Source organism: Amia ocellicauda, chromosome 9 (genome assembly GCF_036373705.1).
Source record: "Amia ocellicauda isolate fAmiCal2 chromosome 9, fAmiCal2.hap1, whole genome shotgun sequence".
Taxonomy (NCBI): Eukaryota; Metazoa; Chordata; class Actinopteri; order Amiiformes; family Amiidae; genus Amia; species Amia ocellicauda.
In genome coordinates this window covers 7899193-7924883 of record NC_089858.1, presented here as the reverse complement: position 1 = coordinate 7924883, position 25691 = coordinate 7899193, and the positions used below count along the sequence as shown (strand labels likewise).

At 40.1% G+C, this 25691-nt stretch overlaps 1 protein-coding gene across 3 annotated transcripts in view; it reads left to right on the top strand.

Annotated features, from left to right (window-relative positions):
- The window catches only part of ntng2b (netrin g2b), a 66058-nt gene that overhangs the window by 18969 nt on the left and 21398 nt on the right, over positions 1-25691 (top strand). For 2 of the 3 annotated variants that reach the window (XM_066712944.1, XM_066712942.1), the window contains exons 4-5: positions 13756-13928; positions 15029-15055. In XM_066712944.1, coding sequence (XP_066569041.1) covers positions 13756-13928; positions 15029-15055 — 200 coding nt within the window. Of the gene's footprint in view, positions 1-13755; positions 13929-15028; positions 15056-15851; positions 15933-22106; positions 22191-25691 lie in introns of all 3 variants that reach the window. The other variant, XM_066712943.1, reaches the window with a different exon arrangement.

Below are 25691 nucleotides of genomic sequence, written 5' to 3'. Positions count from 1 at the left end.
ACTTAATCATTTTTACATATCGAATGGGACAATACTTAATGCTCAATTCTTGGGATGTCATTGTATTGTTAAATAGAAAAGTTTCTTGTCTTGAAGTGAAATGGTTTTAACTCTACAGTTTGCCAAGGGCTCCGTTGACACAATCTTTTGTTTAGTTTTACCACCCTGCGCTCCATTATATAAATATTTCACAAAAACATGCAGACAGTGGATTGAAATTACATCTCAAGAACTGCAATTAGACTCAGGGTAGATGGACTTGCAGTTCCTTTGCGTTTTCTTAAGTGTGTGTGTGGGGGGGGTGTTCTTGTCCTCAAACGTCCTTGATACATTTATTTATACAGAGCACTGTCTACAATATACCTCCAAACAGTCACAAGCCTAATGTAATTGTACAGAACATTTTAAAATCAACCTTTATTTCCCTATCAATTAAGCAAGAACCTGGAAAACCTTCATATTAACCAGTCAATCTTACAGGTTACTACAGATCTGTGAATACAATTCAGACTATGGAGTTAATCCCAGCCTCCTGATACTATAAAGTTGTATTTCCTTATATTCCAAAATACATTTGCTATGAAGAGAACAAAATACTTACATATACCTTTGACGCACATACCCACAGAGATGGATTTGAAAAGTTATTTATAACTTTACTGCATCACATTCATTAAGAGGCCAAGAAAAAAAAAAAACACTTTTGTACCAGTTGCTGCAATGTAATAAAATTAGGCACCTCTTAATTATGCTTTTCTGAGAGTCGGGATTTCCCTAGGTTCGGTGTGACAAGATAGACTGTTGACATTTATACCTGAAGAGGAAAAAAACTAAAAAAGTTTTGCAGTGGAAAATCACAGCCACTCTTACATTTATACATTGTGCCTTTAACCTAAACTCCACCTGGCTGCCCCTTACAAACACCCCCAGCCTTCGAGCTTCTGGCTAAAGAACAGAGTGAGGGCTATCTGTCCTTAATGTGGGCTGCGGAGAAAGATTCTGTTCAGGAAAGTGCTTTAGCCACAACATTTTGCTTCCTGATCCCTTTAGCTCTCAGAAGCTAAGCCAGGGTTACTCTAACAAGTAGCTGGTCAAGTGGAGTGTAAAGAAATGGCAACTCCAGTACATCAGCCACATCCCCCAGAGGATGGTTGGGGTATTGCTCTGTACTGTACGGGTCCTGTGCACCGTGTGAAGATGACTCGGAGAAAGTGGATTGAGACGGCACCTCTACAGAAACTCGTGCACCGCTTACATAAACGTTGGAAGTCATAATAGGAAAACTGCTTTCAATTCAGCAGGCCTCAAGTTGAGCCTTTTTCAGATTGTGTTAAAGCATTCCCCTGTGTGGCTGTTAAACTGGCTGTCAGTAGGTAGGGATCTCTTCTAATTAAGTTTCAAACCCGAGCTTCTGTCAGTCCTTCGGCAATGTTATCTGAAGGACTGCAGGGGTGTTATTTCGGTGGCTTTTTTTGTTGTTTGTTGTTGTTGTTGTTGTATCAGTTTGGACTCTGCCAACATCTTTGGAATTAATAACAGATTTATCCTCGGCCTGGTCAAGGACAGTATGTAAGTTAAAGCAGACTTCAAGACTTCAAGAGTAGCGTTGAAAGTGGATTTTATTTGGTTTAGTTTTGAATGATAGGAATTGCTCTGCAAGCAGGAATTTGTCCTGAAGCAAATCGTGAAACCTGCAATGAGCCACTATCTTGAGATTTTGAGATGGTGCATAGAATTGTCAAATAGTTTCACTCATCAAAATAAAGTGCTGCTTTGTGTTTTCAGAGCAGTCTTTTGTATTTTCATATTAGCCTGTGAACAAGGCAAGCAATGGGAGTCACGGTCCAGATGTTTTTTGTTGTTGTTTTTTTTTCTTCCAGTTCTACAGTACACAACCTGCCCTACTTCCACTATGGGCTCTGCTTTTGTTGCTACAAAGGTAGCAAGGCGGACGCAATAAAGACGCTGTGTAGAACAGAGCACATTCTGTTGGGTATAAAGGCATATAAACTGAGTGCCTCCAGTCCCGTTCTCTGGAGAATGTCCCGTGTTTACCTCTAAAAGCCTCACACTGTTGGAAGTGTACTTCTGAGAGCTGTGGAAATGGACTTGCCATAGGAAATGCTATATTAACTTCAGATTCGCTGTGGTGTTTGGAAAAATTAACTGTCTCCTTCCAGATTTTAACTCTGAGTGAGGCTTAACTAGGGGCCTAAGCCATATGCAGTATTTCTCAGCAATAATGAATTGCATGACTATTATTTGGGTGCTCTGGAAACCCCTCAGAAAAACTGAAAATCGATGTGCATTCGATATGGGGGCATTCTTTCAGTAAATAAGTATTTTATTTTCTCATGTAATTGGTTTATACTTGGTGTTGAATCAATTATTATTGTTTAGGTTTTTAATAGCATATATATAATTTTGCCTTGTCGGTTTAATGTAAGGGTGGCAAAGTGGTTCATGCTGCTGCCTCACAGCTCTTTGGGCCTGGTTTTCTGCCGAGGTGGGTGTTTACATGTTGCCCCCGTGTCCCCGTTGGTATTGTGTGGGTTCTCTGGTTCTCTAGCCTTGCAATTTACTGGCATCCCTTGCACCCTGTGCCCATCTCGGTTAGCCTTGTGAATGTGCCCCTGTACTGGATGTAGCGATTATTGGAAATGGATGGATTGATGGATATAATGCTGTCTTCTTAATTCCCTAGAAAGGTGCTCTATAAATCTTGATGCACAATAACACAAGCTTACCCCAAATACTGTTGTGTTGCCAACTTTCTATCAGATCTTTTGTGGAGTATAAATCTGTTTTGATATGAATGTACTATGGCAGATACAAGCAGCACTGTAATGCTGAGGGAATTGTATCTGAGGTACAGAACTGATATTTGTCCTTGACAACACGGCTTCAAACTGCAGTTGTTCTCACAGCACTACATTAATTACCATAATATTATTACAACCCCATTGAAATGTAAATGTTCTTACTACAAGGTTTATGCCCTACGGGCGCGCAGTAGCACCTTTCGACGTCTCCGAATAGCTCAGATGGAGTCAAGATGAGTGACAGTAGCACTTGCAGAGTTTGTGAAAGAGAAAGCCATGCTTGTGCACAAGGAGATGAGGGTTTCATTAACACGTTGACAGTAATGCCGAAAGATCCCTTGTCTGCATAAGACGGATGTACAAGGACTCTGAATTTAGCTTTGAAACTCACTCACCTCGCAAGGACTCAGCAAAGTATGGAAATCAGCCACCCTTCAATTAGTTCAAATAGTATAAAATTAACTCATAAGGATCACCGATACTGGCGTCTCTCTTTGAAGGCAGTAGAATGATTGAGTATGTGCACAAAGCAATCTACCAAAATTGATCCCTCTGTCTTGGTGGCTGTTGTGGTGTTTTTTCTTCTGAACTTAAATCCTGCCTTGTGAATCCTGGGAACTTTGCTTAAGACCCCTCCACTGTACACACACTCATATACTGTAGAAACAAAATACATATGTGTATATTTAGACAGATTTAGAGGTTCACATTGTAGTTTCAACTTACAGTAACACTTCATTTTCTATTTATTCAGTCATTGCCTTTTGCACAGTTTAATCCTATGACTATTCCCTGAGAGAAGGGTTGACCTTTGGTCTTGGAAGAGTAAAATCGAAATCCACCATGCAAACACCTTTGACTCTTGGGGAGTCGGAATATGCACGACCCCTAGGTGAACTGGTGTTTCTGAGCGGGTGGATAATCTTCAAAATCAATTACCAAGGGCAAAGTTTTCCAAGGTTGTAGTACTTAGAGACAAACAGCCTACACAGACTTTTTTATGTCTTTCAGCGAACCATATGCAACAAATCTATAAAGGTTTCTGCATGAATCTCACAATTAGAAATAGCAGTCTTTACTTTTTTTGGGTAGGTTTTCATTTTTGGTTATGTAGTGTGTGTGTGTGTGTGTGTGTGTGTGTGTGTGTGTGTGTGTGTGTGTGTGTGTGTGTGTGTGTTTGTGTGTGTGTGTGAGCGTGTTGGGGGGTCTGGATGTTTTCAATTTATTGAGTAAGTTTTAAGTTGCGTCGTCTTTTTTTAATTGAGTTTTGCTCGGTGCCCTGTGATGAAATGCTCTTTGAATGATAGCCCACTCTCAGGGTTTACAAAGATAATGATATTAACCCCCTGGTTCTGCTTAGCCTACGGTAAGCTGCTTTTGCTGATGAATTATGAGGGGGAAAAATTACAAGATTTTCCTCATGTCTGGCTTCTAATAACACTTCAGACTCCTAATGCTTTAAATTAGATTAACGACAAGAAAGTAAGACAACATGCATTTGAGACATTAAGGAATGCTGATGCAATCAGTCGATTCTCTGAAAGCGTTGAGGCCTTCACTTCTGAAAGCTGAGAGGCATCGAGGCTGTTCTCTAAATTTCTTTAAACTGAAAAAAATTAAAATAAACAGGGACAGATCATACAGTGAGTGTCTTCTGATATCCTTTATTATGTAAAAATGGCAAATGTCATCTGTATCGAGAATTTAAGTGCTTCCTTAGAGGAGGGTATTTAATTTTAAAATCAGTCTTCTCCTTGCTCATGGATAACTATTTAATTATACCGTACCTCGAAGGTATGAATTGATATGCTAACGAAGAAAGAGAGAGTAAGACTTGAAACTTGAAGGGAAATTAATTCGGGAGGTTCAGGGCACCTTGTTGAAGGGTATATTATTTTAAACTGAGAGATATGCAAGAAAACTGGGATTTTATGACTGGCTCATTTTACCATGTGTAGCCTCATTTCGATTGTGTTACTATGTGTTCGGCAGTAATTATGCAATTATCTTCATAGACGGCGGGGCGTGGGATTCGTCTCAAAGGGAAAGGCATTTTCACAAATTATTCCACATATTCCCAACACTTAGGAAACTTTTAAATCCTTTAAAAGAAAGGTATCCCCCCGAGACTCCAGACACCCCAGGCATAAATAGCTTGACAGCCCCAATCCGCACCCCAGGGGCAAGAACAAAAGCCCACATCCTGAAGTACAAAACAGAATTTTTCATCACCACGCGGGCCCTCATCAATTTTTCATCTCCCTTTTCTCAGTGCTGCATGTTTTTTGGACAGCATCCATTTCAGTCGAAGGACGTTTCCCTGCTTGAGAACATACCTCTGGAAACAGAAATAGACTGCAAGCTTCCCATGTTGAATTTGCTATTGGATGCAATGTAACATGTTTCTATAATTAACTTTGCTGTAATATACCATTTGATGAATATATATAGTGTCCTGGTGAATAGATCAGATATCAAAACACAGGTAATAGACAGGTATAAAGATACAATGGTAGACACAGAGACAGGCATGCAAAACATTTTAAACACTATATACCTCATCTCAATTCAAATAAAAGCGGTTCTGGTTGTGAGAAACAGTGTGTAATTAAATAAGGGGGTATTTGAATGGGAATTTTGTTATGAAACAGCTAGACAATTATGTGGACTTGTCTTTTTCTCTCTGAGGCAGGCAGGGTGGGAGTTGCCTATGCTTCCACAGGGGGCGAGAGAAGGTTTTCAGCACGCAGAGACAAGATGCAGAGGCAGAGACGCGTCTAATTAGGGAGATTCATTTCTACCTCTGCCCCATCAAAGGAGCTCCGCGTTCACGGCCGTCAGCATTCATGCTCCGAGGAAGAGGTCTCTGCATGTGGCTATCATCGCTTCTGAAAGCCAACATCAGGAGGGATGGGCACTCAGTGTGCAGCATTAGCACTTAATTGTTCTGGTTTGTGTAACTGTATTACGGTTCCACTATTGTGGAAGGAGACCCCTCCACTAAAGTGTGACAACGTGCAAAATAATACACCTTCTCACTTAGGAAGTACAATGCCTGGAGAGCTCAGCCCTTCATAAAATGCAACTCCATTTCTAAGTGCTTGTGTGCTGACAGGGACAGCATTGTGTGTCACCAGGGAAGACAGTTAAAGATAAACGGAGAAAGGACGGGAGGCAGCCTGAACACTCTGTGAGAGTCGGGGTGTGATGGTTGACAGCCCAGGTGTAGTTTGAGGATTTCCTTTGGAGATTTCGCACAAACGTACTTCCCTGGAATCTGCACTTCAAAGGGGAAATGAGACAGTACCTGTTTAACCAGCCGACACTGTTACACAGCTTGAACTGCAGCATCCTAAGTGTCTCATAAAAAGTCCCCCCAGCTATGTCAGCCTAACAACCTATATATTTCTTATTAACAGGGACTGTGTCTCGTCCTTGTTAAGCTTCTGAAAACTCTTCAGCTTCTATTATTGAAAACCTATAGACTCCTGTAGAATAGAAAAGGGCAAAGGAATAGAGATTGCACTAAACCCCCTTCCTACAAAAGGGTGGGGGTTACAAAAGCTAGGAGGGGTAGAATGGCGGAGAAATATTTGTTAAACTAAGTCTTCCACGGGTCAAATTAGTGGCTGGAAAATATATCTAATCTGTGTAAAGCTCCACAGCTGTAAAATATTTAAAGGATGCATGATTGATTGGTGTTTTAGTTTCAGTTTCCCCCCCCAGGTGTGAAACCACCCTGCATCCAAGTTCACCACAAAGATCTAAGCATGGTTTTACACAATTTTCAGTCTTTTTTTTTTTTTTTTTTTTCGGTGCAGCAGCTTTTGCAATTGCTCTACCCACCCCCTGAAATACATTTCTGATTTGCTTGTTTAGAGCATAAAAAAGCCTTGTGTTCTCTTACCCATAAATAATTGACAAGAACATTCCCAACAACAACAACAAAAAAGTCATGATTTTTACAAGCTGCTGGTTAAAAGAGGCTGATCTCAACTCCCAAGGTCCTCCGGCATTATATGAGAAGAAAACTGCCGAAGGCCTTTCAAAACTAACTTGCCACGTGTTTAATGTTTAATACACTGACATGCAGATGCAGATTCTATAGAATGGCATATAGAGTAATAGGTAATTTAATAAAGATGAAGGTGTACTAGTCATGGTGAAGGCTCAATTTCACCTTCAGATTGCAGGAACTGAAGCAAGTTTTGCCATGATTTTATATATATAGTCAAAAGGATGACCATTTTAAATAGAATAAAGCATGATCTCTGTGACTGTGTTGTCAGCCATAACTTTGCAATCCACAGGAAGGGAATAGAGGGGGATTTGCTCTTTGTAGTAACTAGGCTACCTTCAAACATCCCACTTCTTTAGTGACCTGCTGACAAAGACAGAAAGGGAAGCTTTGCCCAGCTGTTTTGCTTTGCATGTAGAAATTCAACACCTTCTTCAGCAGCACCCAAATGCTAGGCATTGATCTTTTTTCTGTGTATTTCCAATTCAGTGTGAGAGAAAGTTACCAGTCCTTCTAGAATCCAGTGGACAGGGAACTGTTTTCTAGTTATTCTTTTGTTAAATACTTGAATGTTTTTATCAAAACATAATCCTCTATCCTGGGGATCTTTGAATGGGTTGTCTAGCAAATGGACATAATTATTATACAGAGACTTTTGCAGTAGCTTTAGAGGAAAGCAGACACCAACCATAACATCAGCTGTGACTGGTGAAGAAAGAGCATAACTTGCACAGGGAATGGGCATTTGATTTGAAATGCACATTCCTCTGACTGAAAACACCAGAGATCAATCATTTCCACTGGTGTGACTAAATTGTGAAGTTGTTACGGGATTGCAGTCAAGCTCAATTTGCTCGAGTCCGATTTATGATTACTGAGGACCTAGATATTGTAGAAGCATTGAGAGACCAAAAAAAACAAGAAAAAACATTTGGCAAATGACAGTAAAGTATTACTTCAATAAGTAAGTAAAGATCGAGCAGTTTAGAAAATATTTAGTACTTAATATAACCATTAAAAGTAATAAATGAATCAGGAATTTAAGACTGCATGGCATTTTGCTGCCTCCCTATTGTGTCTTAGGGGAAAGCGATTGGCACCACTTTTGTAATTGTTTTGGGTTGATAGTTTTTATGATTATTTGCTCTCCTATGTAAAAGATGCTAACTTTTTTCCCAAGCTCTGGTAATAACGAGACATCTTGCATGCATCTCTCTTCCTGCTGTGCTTTTCAGACCCATTTGTTTTCATTTCCTCACCATCCATCCTCATTCGACTAAAAGTGGCTCATAATACGTTGAGCAGAAGTGTTCTGCAAATGAAAATAAATAAGAACCATAACCGCCAGCAAGAGGGGAATTAATAAGTCAACAAATACGTACAATACATTTTTATGTGTCGGGTACCAAGCAGTTCCAGCAAAGGGTTTTCAGTGTTGCCTCTTTTCTCCTCCTTGGTAATAAAACATTTGTCTTCCTGTATGAAAACATGATTTGCCTTTGTTTTGCTTATTTGTTTGTTTGTTTTTTAATTATACAACAAAAGCCCGAATCTCAGTTCCAAAAGTGATGATGGAAATTGGTTTTTGAATTGTGTCCCATCGCTTACATATCTTTGACTACTACAGAGGCTCTTGTCAATATAAACGCTGGTTAAAAATGTTCAGAGCATTCCCCCGTTTTCACACCAACTGTGGGCCTTAGGCGGATCTCATGAGCTCAGCTAGTTTGTGCCAGATTACACACAGTGTTGGTCAGGATCTGCTCCCGGTCTAGCAGCATGGTTTGGCTCCAGAAATGAGCAGCATCTCATTTTCTTACTAACACCACAGGACAATTGCCCTCTGCAAAAATAGAGCATTACAGCATTTTGGCTCAAAAAAGAAAAGTGGTTTAGTGTAAACCTGTGGGCTTAGGGATAAGTAATGAATGAATGACTGAATTAATTAACTAACAAACTAATCGCAAATGTGATCGCCAGTATGGGCCCCCGCGGATCCTGCCGTTACATGCTTAGTTCTGTGCTAGGTGGAGCGTTTTTCATGCCAACTCTAAGCGAATGATTACAAAATTGTGAAATGTGCAATAGTGGCCTTTAAAGGGAAACCAAACTATTTGTTTGACCCTAATTGTATCTAAAGATTTTAAGTTTCTTTCTTAAAACAGATGAGATTATTGTTACTTTTTCTAACATGACCATCACATCATTCACCCATGTTATATGGCAGGTTTTTGTCAATTTTAATCAGGCTCCCTTCCTTCAACGGTCCTCACGGAATCAAGGCCCGGATATTTCCCTCTGCATTAGTACTGCATTAACATATTGTAGCCATTTTTAATTGATGGCTTTCGAGCATCCTAAACATTAACAGGGATGGCATTACATATATTACTTATGTTGAGGGATAATAAAAGGTAGGATTCCCTAACAATCTCTCACAGGCAGCAGAGAGAAGCAGCTTTTAATGTGCACCTGGGTTTGAAGGCATCTGGTGGTTTGATGGGTAAGCATGTAAGGCAAACAAGTAAGAACAAAAGAAAACCGTGGGTTAATCCAGTATTTTTTTCTGGTGTGTGATAAGTATCAATATGACTTGCAAAATTGTTTTGGGATGGATGGCTTTATTCTTTATTAGATAGACAGAAAAGATTGTCTAGGCAAATAACTTCCACTGTTACAGTGTGTAGTAGAACCCTAAATGTGTTCCTGAATTTTCCTGAGCATTTCAATCATTTTCTTCTTATGCTGTACAGTATTTCACATCTCCATATGTATTTGTGGTTCAGCTTCAATTTGAGCATTTTCACACTAATATCAGTCTTCTTTCTTTCATGAATTTATCTCAGTTATACCATGCACTGTTAGGTTTCTACTCTCCACGCGTATGAAAACGCTATAGTTAAATAATCTGCAATACTACCCTTAAAGACATTTACTTATTTACTTCTTATTACTTTACTTATTTACATATCACATTGGTAAAAGCACATTAAATTCGTGGAAAATAACTGTAAAGATACAGCACTGCTACGCAGACTCATCACACAGAGCCGGTCTTTCCTCTGCTCAGCCTGTCCATTTTGTTGCCAGATCACTCCAGAGAGTTTCTGAGCTGCAAGGCTTCACACACCACAGATGATAGAGATTTGTGATTAATATGTCAGTGAAGTGAGCGCCGGGATTCATACCTCAGTCCTTCCAAAACTACAGCTCTGCGTATGAGAAGCATTGCGATTGTCACCGTTTTTTAATTATGACTTTTGGGTCTCCTGGGGGGTGCAGAGGTCTAGTCATATATATATATATATATATATATATATATATATATATATATATGCTTACGAAACCCGAGTTAATTAAATTATGTGAAATTAATAGACTCCGCTGTGTGCACTGACTCCGGCTCAGTGTCATTGAAGTAGACACCCTGAGTCGGGCACGGCCTGATTGGAAGTTGCAGTGAAATTACTTTCCTTCTCTCTCCCTGGCATAAAGCTGATGAACAGACCATCTCAGCAGACCTGAGAGCATATTGCCATACCTACATAGATCTATAGCTATGAAATCCACATTCAAATTAAAAAAAATTCACACTTTCTCATTCTCCTTTTCAGTAAAAAAAGGGGTTTTAAACATCTAAATCTGCAGTTTATACAGAGATATAATTTATTACACAACTAAATCATCTGTATTTTGTGAGGCTGCACTTCAGTGCCAAACAGGAAGACTGTATACTAGATACCCTTGCATTAAAATAATAAGATACCAACAACATTATTAACCCTGACGTCAGACACAACCCCAACCGTAAGCCACACTGAAATGTGAAGCTCTGCCCAAATCTGAAACTACTCACGTCTGAATGGGAATGCAATCCTTGCCTGAGAGTGAAACTTTATTTGTGAATCAAACCATAACTCGAAAGTTAACTCTAGTGAAATATTTAGATAAATGTGACAAGATATTTCCCCAAAACTGACCTAAATGTTTTCCATTAGACTATTCCTACCTTTGCCTGAATACCAACTTAGTCCCTACTATGGCTGGAGTGGATACTTCAGTCTAGTCAAAACATTAAATCCAAACTGAGCCCAGCCAAGTACATCTGCCCAGGAAAAGTAATTTGCATTGCTGAGGAACTAGCACTTTAATTCTACATCTCCAACTACTATTTTTCAAAGCTCCTGGGTGGTTGAATGCATAGATGAAATGCATTTACATTCCCAAGCGCAGAATACTTTCCCCAAAGACACCCACTTACCTCCAAAGTCATATAAAGGCACTACTCCAATTCACATCATGTTCTTAGTTTTTACGTATGTATCCTGCTTCTAAAAAATGTAATTTCTTAAGGTCTTCAAATGCAAGTTTACAATGGGATCTATAAACTCTAAATGCTGCTACTATTTTACTGCTTGAAAGCAGCTTGTAGAAGAGAAACATAGTCTGAGAAACCTCTACATACAAGAAATACAGACAAAGTATTCCCCATACTTCCATCTTACACAAGCAACACATGGTATGCTAAAGTAATTAGTTTTTCTTAATCCTGAGCATAAGCATATAGATAATCTGTAGGAACCTGCACTGAAAACAAAAGCATTTTGACTTTTGCTCATCTTTATTTTCTAGAGCAGTCCAAGAGGATTTCCTGTCTTTAGTGATGAAATACCCCATTTGGGGATATGTGAACTAAAAATCACAGTTTTATTTCCTGTCACTTTTTAGGTAGACAGTTTTTCATGACTCAAATGGATTATTTTCTCTCTTAATGCTACATATACAGATACAAAAATGGGGGTGGGAGTAGGGGGATCCAAAAACTAAACTTGCAGTAGCACTGTAAATCCCTGTGTGGCAGAGACAGAGGCCTGCTATTTCAAGCAGCACAGGTTCTTCCGTTCAATATTTAATGCAAATGGATGGCTGTTCACTCCAGTGGAACAAAGTGAATTGGAATTCATTCACTCATCTGGAAAGGTTATGATTTAAAAGTCATGGGAGTCCTACATTAAACATAACATACTTTTCATACAGGACCTACTTTCCAAAGCCTCCTTTAGCCTTCTTAATTTGATTCTAACCATAGAAATAAATATTTTGCCACCATCCAGAGATTGTAATTATTATGTAATGTAATGATTTCCTTTTTGGGGGAAGGCTCGTTTGTTATGTTGTGCTCAAACGTGTTTAAAAAAAAAAAGATCCTAATAATTATAAAAAATAAACTTTCTTGGCCTCGCTGAAGATTACTTTGACCCTTATTGCTGTGGACTGGAAGTATGAGTATGAGGTGTCATTTCTTGAAATTTGTTGTGGAACAACCATGAAATCTTTGCCAATGTACAGCAAGCCAAGTAATTGTGAGTGCACAGTTATTGTGAATCCGTCCGTGTAGATTTCAATGCAGTAAAAGATTGCCCAGGTTTTCATTAGCGTTCCTCAGGAGACAGTCTGACCTTTGTCGTTTGTCTGTCTGTACTGCCTATGACAAGGACACGTGGGCACTCAGCTGCATGTGGGTAATCAGCATTACACAAACCACTCTCTGCCGAGCCCTAGATTATTCCTGAATGCGCCACACAAAGGATTACTGTAGTTATGATTATCCTCTCCATGTGACGTAAGTACAGATGTGTCATGCTTACATTCTTGCTTAATGTATTTTTTAACATCGGGGAAGAAAAAAAACAAATATAAGCGGAATAGACTTTACTGGAGAGAAGTACACTTAAACCTCCACAGGATCACATGCAAAGAGCAGCAGAGCATTGTCCGAGGAAAGAACAACTCCATTTGATGTAAAGTGATTGCATAAAAAACATTTTGAGCAGACTGACTTCCAAATCTGCTGCTGGAGAAGAAACTGACAAGGAACTCAGTGGTGTTTTTTGGCGTCTTGAGAATGCATGCAACGGTCAAGCCTAAATAAAAAGCAGTACCTAAAACCCACTGTAAAACTGCTCTACACTTCAGCAGAGAAGTTTCTATGTACTCAGTCTTCTCCAGCTTTTTTGCTATGCCATTTAGCACCCTAATCACCTCCTTGTTAGGTGTGAATGTCTAAATAAATTCTAAAAGCGTACGATTCAGACACTTAGCAATAAATTCAGCAATATCTGTCCATAGCTATCATAGGCTAATTATTCAATCACCTTAGCCCCAAAAGAACAGACTGCCAGCAATTACTGAAAATCAACCCAAATACAGGGAGGGAAAATACAAGGGAGTAAATACATGAATACAATTAGTCCTTGGTGGACAAAGGCCCTGACCGTCTCTGTGAGTACAAAGTGAAAATGGTGATTTGAGTATTCACAATTGTGCTGAAATGCTCAAAGTTCACCATCACACGTCAACATGGCCTTGGGGTAGAACTAGTGTGCTGGTTAACAGCAGGACAGAGAGACCCCAACGTTTCCCATTGTCTGTGCAGCATTGTGATCTGTTTGATGACGGTTTGAAGCATGGGCATTTATCTGTTTGTTATTTGTGGGTGCATGTGCTATTCCAAGCATACATGTGTCCAAAATAAAAGGTCATATATTATGCATCGAAATTTGAAGTAAACACATCACAGCTGGCGGTGAAAAGCATTTTCAAAAGGAATGTACATGTCCGTACGGGATTGAGTCAACTGTGTGCCGCATACGTTAAGTTAAGCGGATGTAAAATAAATCTTACAATGCTTACGTAAGAGACCCTTTAGGACTCATTAGGAGTTTGCGCCATCTTTTTTTCAGAAAGTGGGCCATTCACATAATATTTGCGGAGTATGCTAAAGGAGCAAGGCCCTTTCAACTCATGTATCGAGTGTCGTTAAGAAAAAGTTTGACATCCCTCCGTGTTGCTGTCAGACAGGAGTCAGCATGTTTGGTGGTTTACCAGTTCCTTTGTTGTCTCGTCCCTGCACAGGTGTAAATGCAATCTGCACGCCAGCCAGTGTAACTTTCGCGAAGGCCGACTGGAGTGCGAGTGCGAGCACAACACCACGGGCCAGGACTGCGGCCACTGTAAGAAGAGCTTCCGTGCGAAGTCCTGGAGGCCCGGTTCCTACCTGCCCACCCCGAATGGATCACCAAACACCTGTACGTACAGCTGCTGCTGCTCCCAGCTTGGCCACACAACGCAGTCAGAGGTCCCATGAGACAGAGAGTGTGAGGCACGTTGGGCCCGGGTTTATCACCCAGGCACAATTGTACATGCAAAGAAAACACACCTCGTGAGTCGTAAAGTCACAAGCTTCTGAATGTGTAGATAAGCGTGCCTGCACTTTTATTACCTCCTTGGGACCTCCCAGGTTTCTAGTTACGGAACACAAAACTAACTTTTGCTGTTGACCAGAATACTCATGGTGACACACCTATAATTTCAGTATCAGACATTTTCAAATTCAGATTCTGCTTTTCTTATTTATTTTGCAGTTAGAAAATACTGAAGATAGCTTAAAATTTGGGATTGATACATAGAACAAAATGATAGTGAAAGTAAACTCATCAAAACACCATTGTTAATTTTAGATACATTCCAGCATCTGTATGAATGAACTAAGACAATTTTCCCATTCAAGTTCTGGCAAAGACTCACACTTAGTTTCTAAATATATCTTAATGACATAATCCAGCATATTCAAGTTGTAGATATGTTCTCGATCATCCAGTGGAGTAAAACACAGGGTCCGTGTTCACGAAACATTACTCCGAAACGCATTGAGATTCCAGTGGATTTTGTCGAGCGCTAAAAGCAACACACCACCGTTAGTACCAGTGCTGACGCAAAGCCGCCAGAAAAGATTTCCCTTCCTCAACAGGTTAGAAGGGGAGAGTCCCTTAAAAGGAGACAATGATACAAATCTGGAACAGCTTTTCTCCACAGAGGGAAGAGAAAGCTTTTCAGTCTTGAACAGATCTGTCAGCCTTATATGTAAAAATAAAAACAGACTGGCTGGCGAGTCTTGGCACTATCCTGAGACTGGATGTATTTTTCTGCGCTACAGTAACACATGACAGTAACAAAGTCAGGCAGCTCCTCTTATGCTTGAGTTGGCTGATGTATATTAAACATACACACAAAACTAATAAGCCTGCTGCCACACATCATACCAGCTTTAGATGTGTGAATTAAAGCCACTATATTCTTAAAAATAAAGGAATCAACTGCCTTATCTCTTTTTGTGTTTTTCCTGCAGGTGAAGCTGCTGGTTCTACCCTTGGCAGTAAGTGACACGCTAATCACAAATCACATCAAAGAGAGCGAGGGGAGAGAAACAAAGTGATAAAGACAGCGATTCTGTCCTGAAACCTATCCATCATGCATGTATGATTGTCTGTCATACATATTATTTTTTGTTGTCTTTTTTTTTTCTTCCATTGTTGTTTATTTTATTATTAATGAGTCTGTCTGTTGCTGTCTCTTTCCTGAAAGCTTTACTCACCCATGAACAATTTTTCCACAGTTTTCTCTTAGATATCAGTAGGGTATTTGTAGAGAGAGGGAAAGAGAGACAGACAGAGAGAAAGTGTGAAGGAAAGAACAAAAAACAAAAGAGAAAAAAAGTGTGTTGTAATGCATATATTTTTTGGTGATGGGTAAGGGGTCCCTTAAGTCTTCATTTTCAAAAGGGCTGTCACACGCAGCCCTGCCGACAGAACATAAAAGGAATTTGAATTGGATAGGATCCCTGTGGGGATGGATTCTGTCGCGTGTGGTTTAACAGAAATACAGGGGTTGAAGTGTTACTTTTGGTATGCAGGTGACAGGTTCTCAAGGTTTGGTAAAGTCTGACAATATCTGCAAGTGGCAAACTCCCTGTGGTTAATAGTTGCAGGCCTTCGGGGGAAGTCATGCAAATCGGCTAAAATCCAGGTATTTGTTCTCTCTGCTGATTGTTGAAGTTGTTTTCTTTCTTTCTTTTGCTTTTTCTATTTTTATTACTACTTCTTCCCTCCTCGCCCCCAACCTACCACCCCTCTCCCCGTTTTCTTCTTTCTACTCTGCTGGTCTCCTCTTAGCACCGGTATTTGCCGATCCGGTGCAGTTTACCACCGTGACAGCCACCACAACTCCACAGCCTATAATTACCAATCCGCCAGGTGGGAAACAGTTTAGACCTAAGCACATGACAACAGGACAGACCATCCTTTCCGCAGTAGTTAGCATGTTTAGAGTTCAAAGCCATTATCAGCTTCTGTCTCTGCCCACTTCTGCCCAGTTGAAACCATCTAATGAAAGAAAATGTTGAAGTTTTTAACCGTCTCGAAACCATACTCAGAAACTACTTGATAACTAAATATAAGATGAAGACAAATATGTCGAACTGGACAGCAGGAGTGCTGGAGATGAGCGAGGTTGATAACCGCTACTCTCCAGTAATTATCTTCAGCTATTTTTTTCAAGCTGTAAGTATCTAGTTTAATCTAATATTGCAAGACATATTATGTTCTTACTTTTTGTATGTTGTTGTGCATAAAAGATTTACAGACTACTGGAGGATCCCCAACCACTTATAATGAGGTCAGAAACCATTACTTTGCTAAATATGTGAGTTTATCTGCTCCTTTATTCTGTAAATCTTGACTTAAGTTGAATAGTTGGTTTAATATGCTACAATTGCATAAAACAACAAAGCCAGTAGGTGAGTTATGTGGGCAACTCTCAGTTAAGTAAAAAGTATTTTGACGAAAATCCGATTTAAGCTTACTTTGCATGTTTTGCACTTGGAGCATTTTAAATCTATGTCTGTATTTACTTTACTCATAGAGGAAGCCATGGTTATAAGTGATAGAACTGATGAGAAGTCTACATGGACCAGTCATTTTATTTTTCCTCAGTCTTGTCACTATTTCCAAAGCTTGAAAAAGACAAAAAAAAAGCCGTCGTAAACTGGATGAAACTGAATCAGAATAGAAAGCAAATGCAAGTCTTAGTGTGAGATCTGCGTGTATGTGGGGGCGTTTTTGACTCTGTATACATGTGTGGCTACGTAGCAGTTAACAAAAAAGTGATTAAACACCTGGGGCACATACTGCTGTGTACCAGTGTCTCAACAGAGCTTTACAAAGGGTTATGCCTTATTATAAGAATCAACCCCAAAGTGTACAGATATGGGTGTCAACTCACCCATTAGGCCCAGAGCTTGACTCTTTGTTCATAAGTTTGGAAAAAAGGCAGAAACTCCAGCAAGAAATTATTCATTCTGCTCCTTTTTCATTTTTATGATCATCTATAATGGTTGCTTGGATTACTATATGTTCAATTCTCTGTGTGTTGTTCCTTTTTATATTTTTATTTCGTGCTAATAAATGTTCCGAACTAAAGGGGGGAAAAGCTTCCAGGAAGGTCTCTCAAAGCCTACTGCAACAAAAGTGCTTTGTAGAAGCAATATAGCGAGGCACCCTGTGGATTTACTTATTTGTGTAGAATTAAAGTGCATTTCTGAAATGCTTCCCCATTATATTCCCTTTTAATCAACTTTGTGAGGTCTTACCAGAAGTTTGAGTAACAACGTAGCATGGCAAATAATTCAACTTAAAAGCACAACAGGGGATCACATATAGTAGAACATGCACCGAATATAACATTCAATGAAAGGGAAATTAGAAGAGCATAAATGGCTCCTTAAAGGTAGAACATAAGTAGAAAAATTACTCGGATCTGTCCACTGTAGCTCATGTGTGGTACGAACAGGATATGTAATGGCTTCCGCTGCTGTAGTAAATAATTGATGTAGCTCCGCGTCATCCGTTTGTCGACTTGACTTATAGCTGGGAACAAGTTTGTGCAGACCATACAGATCTTCATGATTGCTCAATGTTTTCAGGACCTTCACCCAATCGAGCTACTGCTTTATGGAAGACTTTACGGTACGTCTTCCTTTAATCCAATGAGAAATTAGACATTTTCTTTGTCAAACTTCAATTTTCTAAAAGTATCTGTCCCAAAGGTCCTTTTTCTTTTTTAGCTGATAATTGTTCTGCTGTGGTTTTCTCATGGAAGCACCATCAAAATACAGTGGGTGTTCAGGCATGCCCGACTGGTGACGCTGAAGGAATAACAAAACGAGTTCCTGCAGCTCAGGCAGAAGAATCCCTCCTTTTTTCTGATGGGCCACATGGAGAGTCAGAAGATACGGGGAAGCTTTCAAATTGATCACCACTGGGTCAGGAGAAGAAAACACAGTGTTTTTTTATACTATAAGTAGAGATTAGATCTAAATCAGAGCCCGTTGATTGACCCTATGCTTTATTTATTCATTTTGAGAGTGCCACTCCGAGAAGCACTTTCAGCATGTACATGCCGCAGAGAAGTGAGAAGGCTGTATACATCAGGATCTTAACAAGCTACTGAGTGCTGCCTGATGGGATCGCAGAAGCAGAAGTTGTTATTCTTGGCCATAACAGCCTAGGTTATGTAGGGGCTAGCTCCAACTGAAATCTCCCCTGAATCACTAGCAGGACTCTCGAAGTCCACTAGTGCCACGATGGACTTCTTGCTGTTTAAAACTTTACAATCCATAGAAAGCACTGCCATATAAAGCAGATATCTTTGAACCCTGACATGCCGTGACCCATGCAAGCGAATGCTTTTGCTCCTTTGCTATTCAAATATTTGTGCAAATCATTTAAGGCACTGAGCATAAATGTATTATGCACAGATTGAGTGTTATCGACCTACCTTTTTTAAGTGAATCAAGATATTTGCAAGCATTGGACACCTGTACGTTTATGTGGTGATGGATAAGCCAGCATTGACTCTAAGTTTAAAATAAGACAGTCTAGCTTATTTGAGCTATGATAACCTACATACATACAGGTGAACATTTGGTTGACATGATCCACTCAAATATGTACCCTAATTGTATTTACCATAGACAGAAAGGGATGTATGAATTGCTCTATTGCAGGTCTGTGTTCTGAAAACCAATCTAAAGTGAAATTAATTTATTCCACTGTATGTTGCTTAATATACACATCAACTGCTTTTCATTAAATCAGTGTTTCAAACGCATAATCTTTCATTACATAGTCATAGAGCACTGAATGGAGTTTTGAAAATGAAGTTCAGGAGGAGGACAGCCCTAATCTTGCACCTGACTTCTGCCTTCCAAGCATAAATATCTGGCAGCAAATGCACTGTCCCAGCATTCATCGCTTCGCATCCCTCCTGCACCCCAAACACCACCTGTGCAGCAGCTCCCTGGCTCATACCACCTGGTGGGGGGCATCCGATGGCCTCTCCTCATGGCCAGGTCATTGTTCCCTAGTCAAGCAAGTCTATGCCAAAATAAACTATTGACTTTGTGCATACATCTATTGGGGTTGTTGTCTGAACTCCTGAGAAGCAGCAGTACTATTCAATGACTGCATTATTAATTGGCTTAGAAATCTGTCCTGATGTGATTCTGATATATTGAGAGCCCCCTCTCTGTGTTTTGTTTTTTATTTCCCCCAGTGAATTATGACATATACAATTAATATCAATCCCCGAGCTGGAGGACAGAACTTCGATACCTGAGACGTGCATCATTCAATCCATATTTAATTTTAAAAAGTCATCCTTTATTGTCTACGGCCTTCTCGGGGAGAGACGGGCAGCTCGTCAGGCACGTTCCTGCCCTGCGCTTTATCTCCTGACATGGAATTAGTTTAGCAGGAATGATAAGAGTTCAGAGCAGGCAATGAGCATCCCTCATGCCTCTAATGGCTGCTTCTTAGCTCTCCAAACTGACAAGAGAGATCGTTTCCTGCTTTTACTCAATGGTTTGCATGTTAACAGAGAGACAGCAATGACGGGTGACAATTTCGTTAGTTCATGTCTGTTAGAAGCAAAGGAAGTATTAGTGGTTCTCTAGAGAAATGAGACTTTGAATTATAATGGTAGCAGCAGTTTCTTGTATGTAGCCAACAAGAACAGTTAAAGGCAATGTCTGAGTCCGAGACAGGTACACTGGCCTTTTTATTTAAATTAAAAATGGATAAAGACTATTAACTATTAAATAAATTAATAATTTGAACAAAATATTACTGGTCTGATAGGTACTCTCAAATTACATGGACAATTGTATTGAAATCCGATAAAATTTATCAGAATGAACTACTGGTTTTCATAACTTACTTTTTATTCCAATACAAACAAACAAACAGTAGTTAAGGATGATTATTAATATAAATTATCGCATCCAATCTGTCTCCACTAGTCAGTAATAATTGTTATGATAGATATTTTCACCCAAACACAAGAGCACAAGAGTTAATTACTGTAATATAAAACCAAAATCTATTCCACCTCAATACTGTACTCAAAACTTCATTATTTAATAGATGCCATGAAAAACTATTTTCTGAAATAATGCAGCTGCGCATTCAGGTGTTTAAATGAAACCATCACGAAAATGTGGTGGAAATCCCTCTTGGGGTTCCCCTGAGCACAAGGAAGCCCTGGTTGTCCTTTTCAATAAGTCACAAGATTCACAGTAAACCCTCTCCGTCTACAAGAATATTATTTAGCTCCAGGCACTCATTTTGCCCCGGAGGCAGAAGAACAGGCCGTCTCTGGCGCTCCTGTATAGCATATTCGTAAATATAAGTCTCACTGAGGATCACTCAGAACAATTGTCTAATCACCTGATCGCTCAGCTCAGGCCAGCCAGAGAGCAGGCTGTAGTTTAAAACATGTAGTTGATTAAATGTGTACAACAATCGAAGGGATTCATGAACCTAATCAATTCTACTGGACAAGAAAGCCATTAAGTAGTTTCAGAATAAAAGCATTTAAGAATACCCTGCAACCCCCCGCTCCATCCTGTCGTGATCCCCTGCACATATTTCTTACTACAAGTGCAGTTCCACAAGAATAGCTCAAAGCCTTATCTGATTCAGATTAACAGAGCTGGCATTTGTTGAGTTTGATCTGCTCTGAGCTGGCTGGTCACTGCGGCAGATGGCTGTGGGGGGAGGATTGAACATCATGAGAAAATCCACCCGCTTCAAACCGGCATCCTGCTGTCTGTCAGCACTGATTCCCCCTCCGCACCCGCCAAAACACAGAGAGCAACTCTGCCTGCTGGAAGGAAAAAAAGAAAAAGGTCACGATCCCTTCACACAACTAAGAGACAGAGCCAGTTAACCGATTTATGTTTTATTTCTCTTGTGAAACAGCCCATGCTTCCAAATTAGAAATCCAAAGCCAAGGTCCACAAAGCAACTTCAAGACTTTAAATAGAGTGAGTGTCTGCTTATGTTTCCATTTGTGTCATATTTGATTGCTTATTATTATTATTTATGTATTTATCAGCAGATGCCCTTATCCTGGGTTATTTACAGTATGGATAAGAAACATTTAAAATCATTACAAAGCACGCTACTACAATACGCATACATCCTAGTACTATGAGCTAGACATAATACAGTCCCAGGGATGTGCTGAAGGGAGAGGAAGGCATAGGAGAAGTTGCAGTTCCAAAATGGCTTTTTGCTGTATTTAGTGATTCAGAGTGACCTATGAAACCTGCAGGATTGTGGTTGTCCAGATACGGTCTTGCCCTGCACTGATATATATGGCAAGGCTGGGTTATATTATTGTAATACTTGGTAATAAAAAAAAACACAGGAATTAAACTAATTTTGAAAGTAGGCTTTGCAATCCCCCCTCGCAAGTGTGAAGTTCTCATTAGTTTGTTGGAGGATTGCCACCGGCAGCAGCAGCAAAAGGCAGGCGCACGATGTTCAAAATATCGACATTAGCAGATGGAAGCCATGAGATATTCTGTTTCTACCTCGCAGACTTACAAGCCACCAACGACATGGCTGCTGTGTAGTAGGTCGGGGAAAACCTCTTTGCCAACAGATGTAGCACATATGTATTCGGATCAAGAAGCACCAGATAAAGTCATGCCTAGAATTCCTTATTACCCCCGTCCCCAGCAGACCTTTCCAGATGCTGGTGACTTCAGGCAGTCCCGCGCTATTGCTTCAGCCTGTCTTGGAGACCCTCCCTTTGAAATCAGCCAAGAAAGCGTATGTTTAGAAAACACACCATTACCGGGACTTCTCCATTAGAAGGCTCTGGAGGAGCTGAAGTAAGAGCCCATAATGCAACTCTTTGGCACATTTTATTTCTCTGTACATACTTCATAGATGAGGCTAATGAAAGGCACTGCACAGCACAATTTAACAGGCAGGACGTTGAGCTGGGATTAGAGTCAGGCAATGAGTTGTTGCTACCCTGAGGCATGTTCTTGAAACTAAAGCCCCTTCTTTACTAAATAGAGACCACAACCAGCATCAGCCAGACTGAGGCCCCTGAGCCCAAACTCAGCTCGCTGTTAAGTGAATTTTTCAGTAAGGAACCAGGTGGGAATCTTAACGTATTGCCCCTCACTTTCCTTTAGAACTAGCGGAGTAGTGTTTTCTAACAGTTTATGAATGCGCTTTGCCCTACTCATCACACAGAAACAACATTATCACATTAGCCCTTTGTTAACTGCAGAACAGAGGGTTATGAAATCCTAGATTGCCAGCTTCCTGACACTTCTGTAATATTTACAGTGAGGGAAAAAAGTATTTGATCCCCTGCTGATTTTGTACGTTTGCCCACTGAAAAAGAAATGATCAGTCTATAATTTTAATGGTAGGTGTATTTTAACAGTGAGAGACAGAATAACAACAACAAAATCCAGAAAAACGCATTTCATAAAAGTTATAAATTGATTTGCATGTTAATGAGGGAAATAAGTATTTGACCCCTTCGACTTAGTACTTGGTGGCAAAACCCTTGTTGGCAATCACAGAGGTCAGATGTATCTTGTAGTTGGCCACCAGGTTTGCACACATCTCAGGAGGGATTTTGTCCCACTTCTCTTTGCAGATCCTCTCCAAGTCATTAAGGTTTCGAGGCTGACGTTTGGCAACTCGAACCTTCAGCTCCCTTCACAGATTTTCTATGGGATTAAGGTCTGGAGACTGGCTAGGCCACTCTGCTTCTTCTTCAGCCACTCCTTTGTTGCCTTGGCTGTGTGATTTGGGTCATTGTCATGCTGGAATACCCATCCACGACCCATTTTCAATGCCCTGGCTGAGGGAAGGAGGTTCTCACCCAAGATTTGATGGTACATGGCCCCGTCCATCGTCCCTTTGATGCGGTGCAGTTGTCCTGTCCCCTTAGCAGAAAAACACCCCCAAAGCATAATGTTTCCACCTCCATGTTTGACGGTGGGGATGGTGTTCTTGGGGTCATTCCTCCTCCTCCAAACACGGCGAGTTGAGTTGATGCCAAAGAGCTCGATTTTGGTCTCATCTGACCACAACACTTTCACCCAGTTCTCCTCTGAATCATTCAGATGTTCATTGGCAAACTTCAGACGGGCCTGTACATGTGCTTTCTTGAGCAGGGGGACCTTGCGGGCGCTGCAGGATTTCAGTCCTTCACGGCGTAGTGTGTTACCAATTGTTTTCTTGGTGACTATGGTCCCAGCTGCCTTGAGATCATTAACAAGATCCTCCCGTGTAGTTCTGGGCTGATTCCTCACCGTTCTCATGATCATTGAAACTCCACGAGGTGAGATCTTGCATGGAGCCCCAGACCGAGGGAGACTGACAGTTATTTTGTGTTTCTTCCATTTGTGAATAATCACACCAACTGTTGTCACCTTCTCACCAAGCTGCTTGGCGATGGTCTTGTAGCCCATTCCAGCTTGTGTAGGTCTACAATCTTGTCCGTGACATCCTTGGACAGCTCTTTGGTCTTGGCCATGGTGGAGAGTTTGGAATCTGATTGATTGATTGCTTCTGTGGACAGGTGTCTTTTATACAGGTAACGAGCTGAGATTAGGAGCAGTCCCTTTAAGAGAGTGCTCCTAATCTCAGCTCGTTACCTGTATAAAAGACACCTGGGAGCCAGAAATCTTGCTGATTGATAGGGGATCAAATACGTATTTCCCTCATTAACATGCAAATCAATGTATAACTTTTTTGAAATGCGTTTTTCTGAATTTTTTTGTTGTTATTCTGTCTCTCACTGTTAAAATACACCTACCATTACAATTATAGACTGATCATTTCTTTGTCAGTGGGCAAACATACAAAATCAGCAGGGGATCAAATACTTTTTTCCCTCACTGTACTTCTTTCATTTTGCAAAATGCCTTGTGCTCTTCTGTGTTTGTGGAGTAGTTCAGTGAAAGGTTAACAACATCTCACCCTCAACAAGAGCTCAGTAATATATCAATGCCAAATGCAAATTAGCAGTGTAAGCCCATGTTTCCCAACCAGAGTGTGCATGGTGACACACTGGAGTGTCTTCAGGCATGAGCAGGTGCACCTTGAAGTTTTTTGATAATTAACATAAAAAAATAATAAATAGGAGTAAACTCCTCATTTAGTAACATGATAAATGCACTGGACAGAAGATAAGTTAAGTATAGTTTCAGGTATTATTTTCAACAATAGGGCCTTTTTTATCATAAAATACGTAAATGTTCATAGTAAATGCAATATACTATACGCTTTCCAATTCAACTTTTGTGTAAAGATAAATATATGTTTGTGTATGTACGTAGAGAGGACTTTGTTTGGTTTTGGAGTATATGGTACCAAAATTTTTTATGCCTATTTGAGGAGAAATTAAAATAAAAACATTCAATTTGGATGAAAATATGAACATTTTGTTGCTGTTATGTCTGAACCCACTTAAAAGAAATCGGGGGCATTTTAGGACAGATTAGACGCTGTATGACATTAAAAGTGGGTTGTTTGAATAATTCCATGATTGACTGTCTAAATAATTGCAGCTGCGAAATCAGCAAAAAAGCTCTTGTCTACAGAATAGCAGGTTGCTGCCGTTTTCCATCTGAAAATGGCCCCCTTTGCTCCTTGAATTGAGATGTGCGATACATGAAAAGATAAACTGCACCTAGAATATTATCTTACCTTCGCTTTGTAGAAATCTCCAAATGGCTTTGCTTCATAAACTGTTAGAATTAGCTGTAGACATCAGACTATAAAACATATCCCTTAATCTACATGAACAGAGATGACTCCTCTAGCTCCATGATTATTAAGAAATTGTCTTCTTATAATTAAGGATATGTATCTTTGATAGTGGTGTGCTCTAACTTTGGTCTAAAATGATTCTTAAGTAATTCAAATGTGAATATACATTTCAGCGTAATTTGATCATTTATGATAATACATCTTAAGGTGTATGTCTCAGTAGAAAGACTGTGTGAGAATGGGAGACAGTTAATTACTTCATTAGCTTTCCATTGAAAACTCGTAGTTGTCTAAATTAAATCAAGTAACTTAACCCCTGTAGTGCCAAACTACAGCTGAGGTGCGTGTCAGTATACACCATTCATGTGCAATGTTCTCAGTGGCGAAAATAACCATACTCCACAGGTCAGCTTGATTCTTTTGAATCACACATGGCTGTTAGGTTGAGATGGTTATTGGAAGCAATGGGTTATCAGTACTGATACTAACACAGCTCTATAGTTTGCTACTATGCTTTCCAATTTATCTCTCTAAACGTTAATTTAGTAACTTGCTGCCATCATACAAGGGTTGGTTCAACGCCACCTTTGAGGAACCGTGGAAATGATCAATCATCCTGCATAATGTTGCCTCTTAACTTCAGTTCTGAGGGGAGGTAATCTAGGCTGGGACCACTTGTTATTTCTAACTGGACTCAAGTGATGTTTATTTAGAAAAAAAAGCAGAATCTGACACCAGTTACCAGCTTTTTGCTGTACAACAACCCAGATTTTCATACCCAATTCATTGTACAGTCTGCTGCTAGCCCATAGCACTGGCTTTGAAGGAGTTTGGAATAGCAGGGGTTAACCGCAAGGCGTTTTG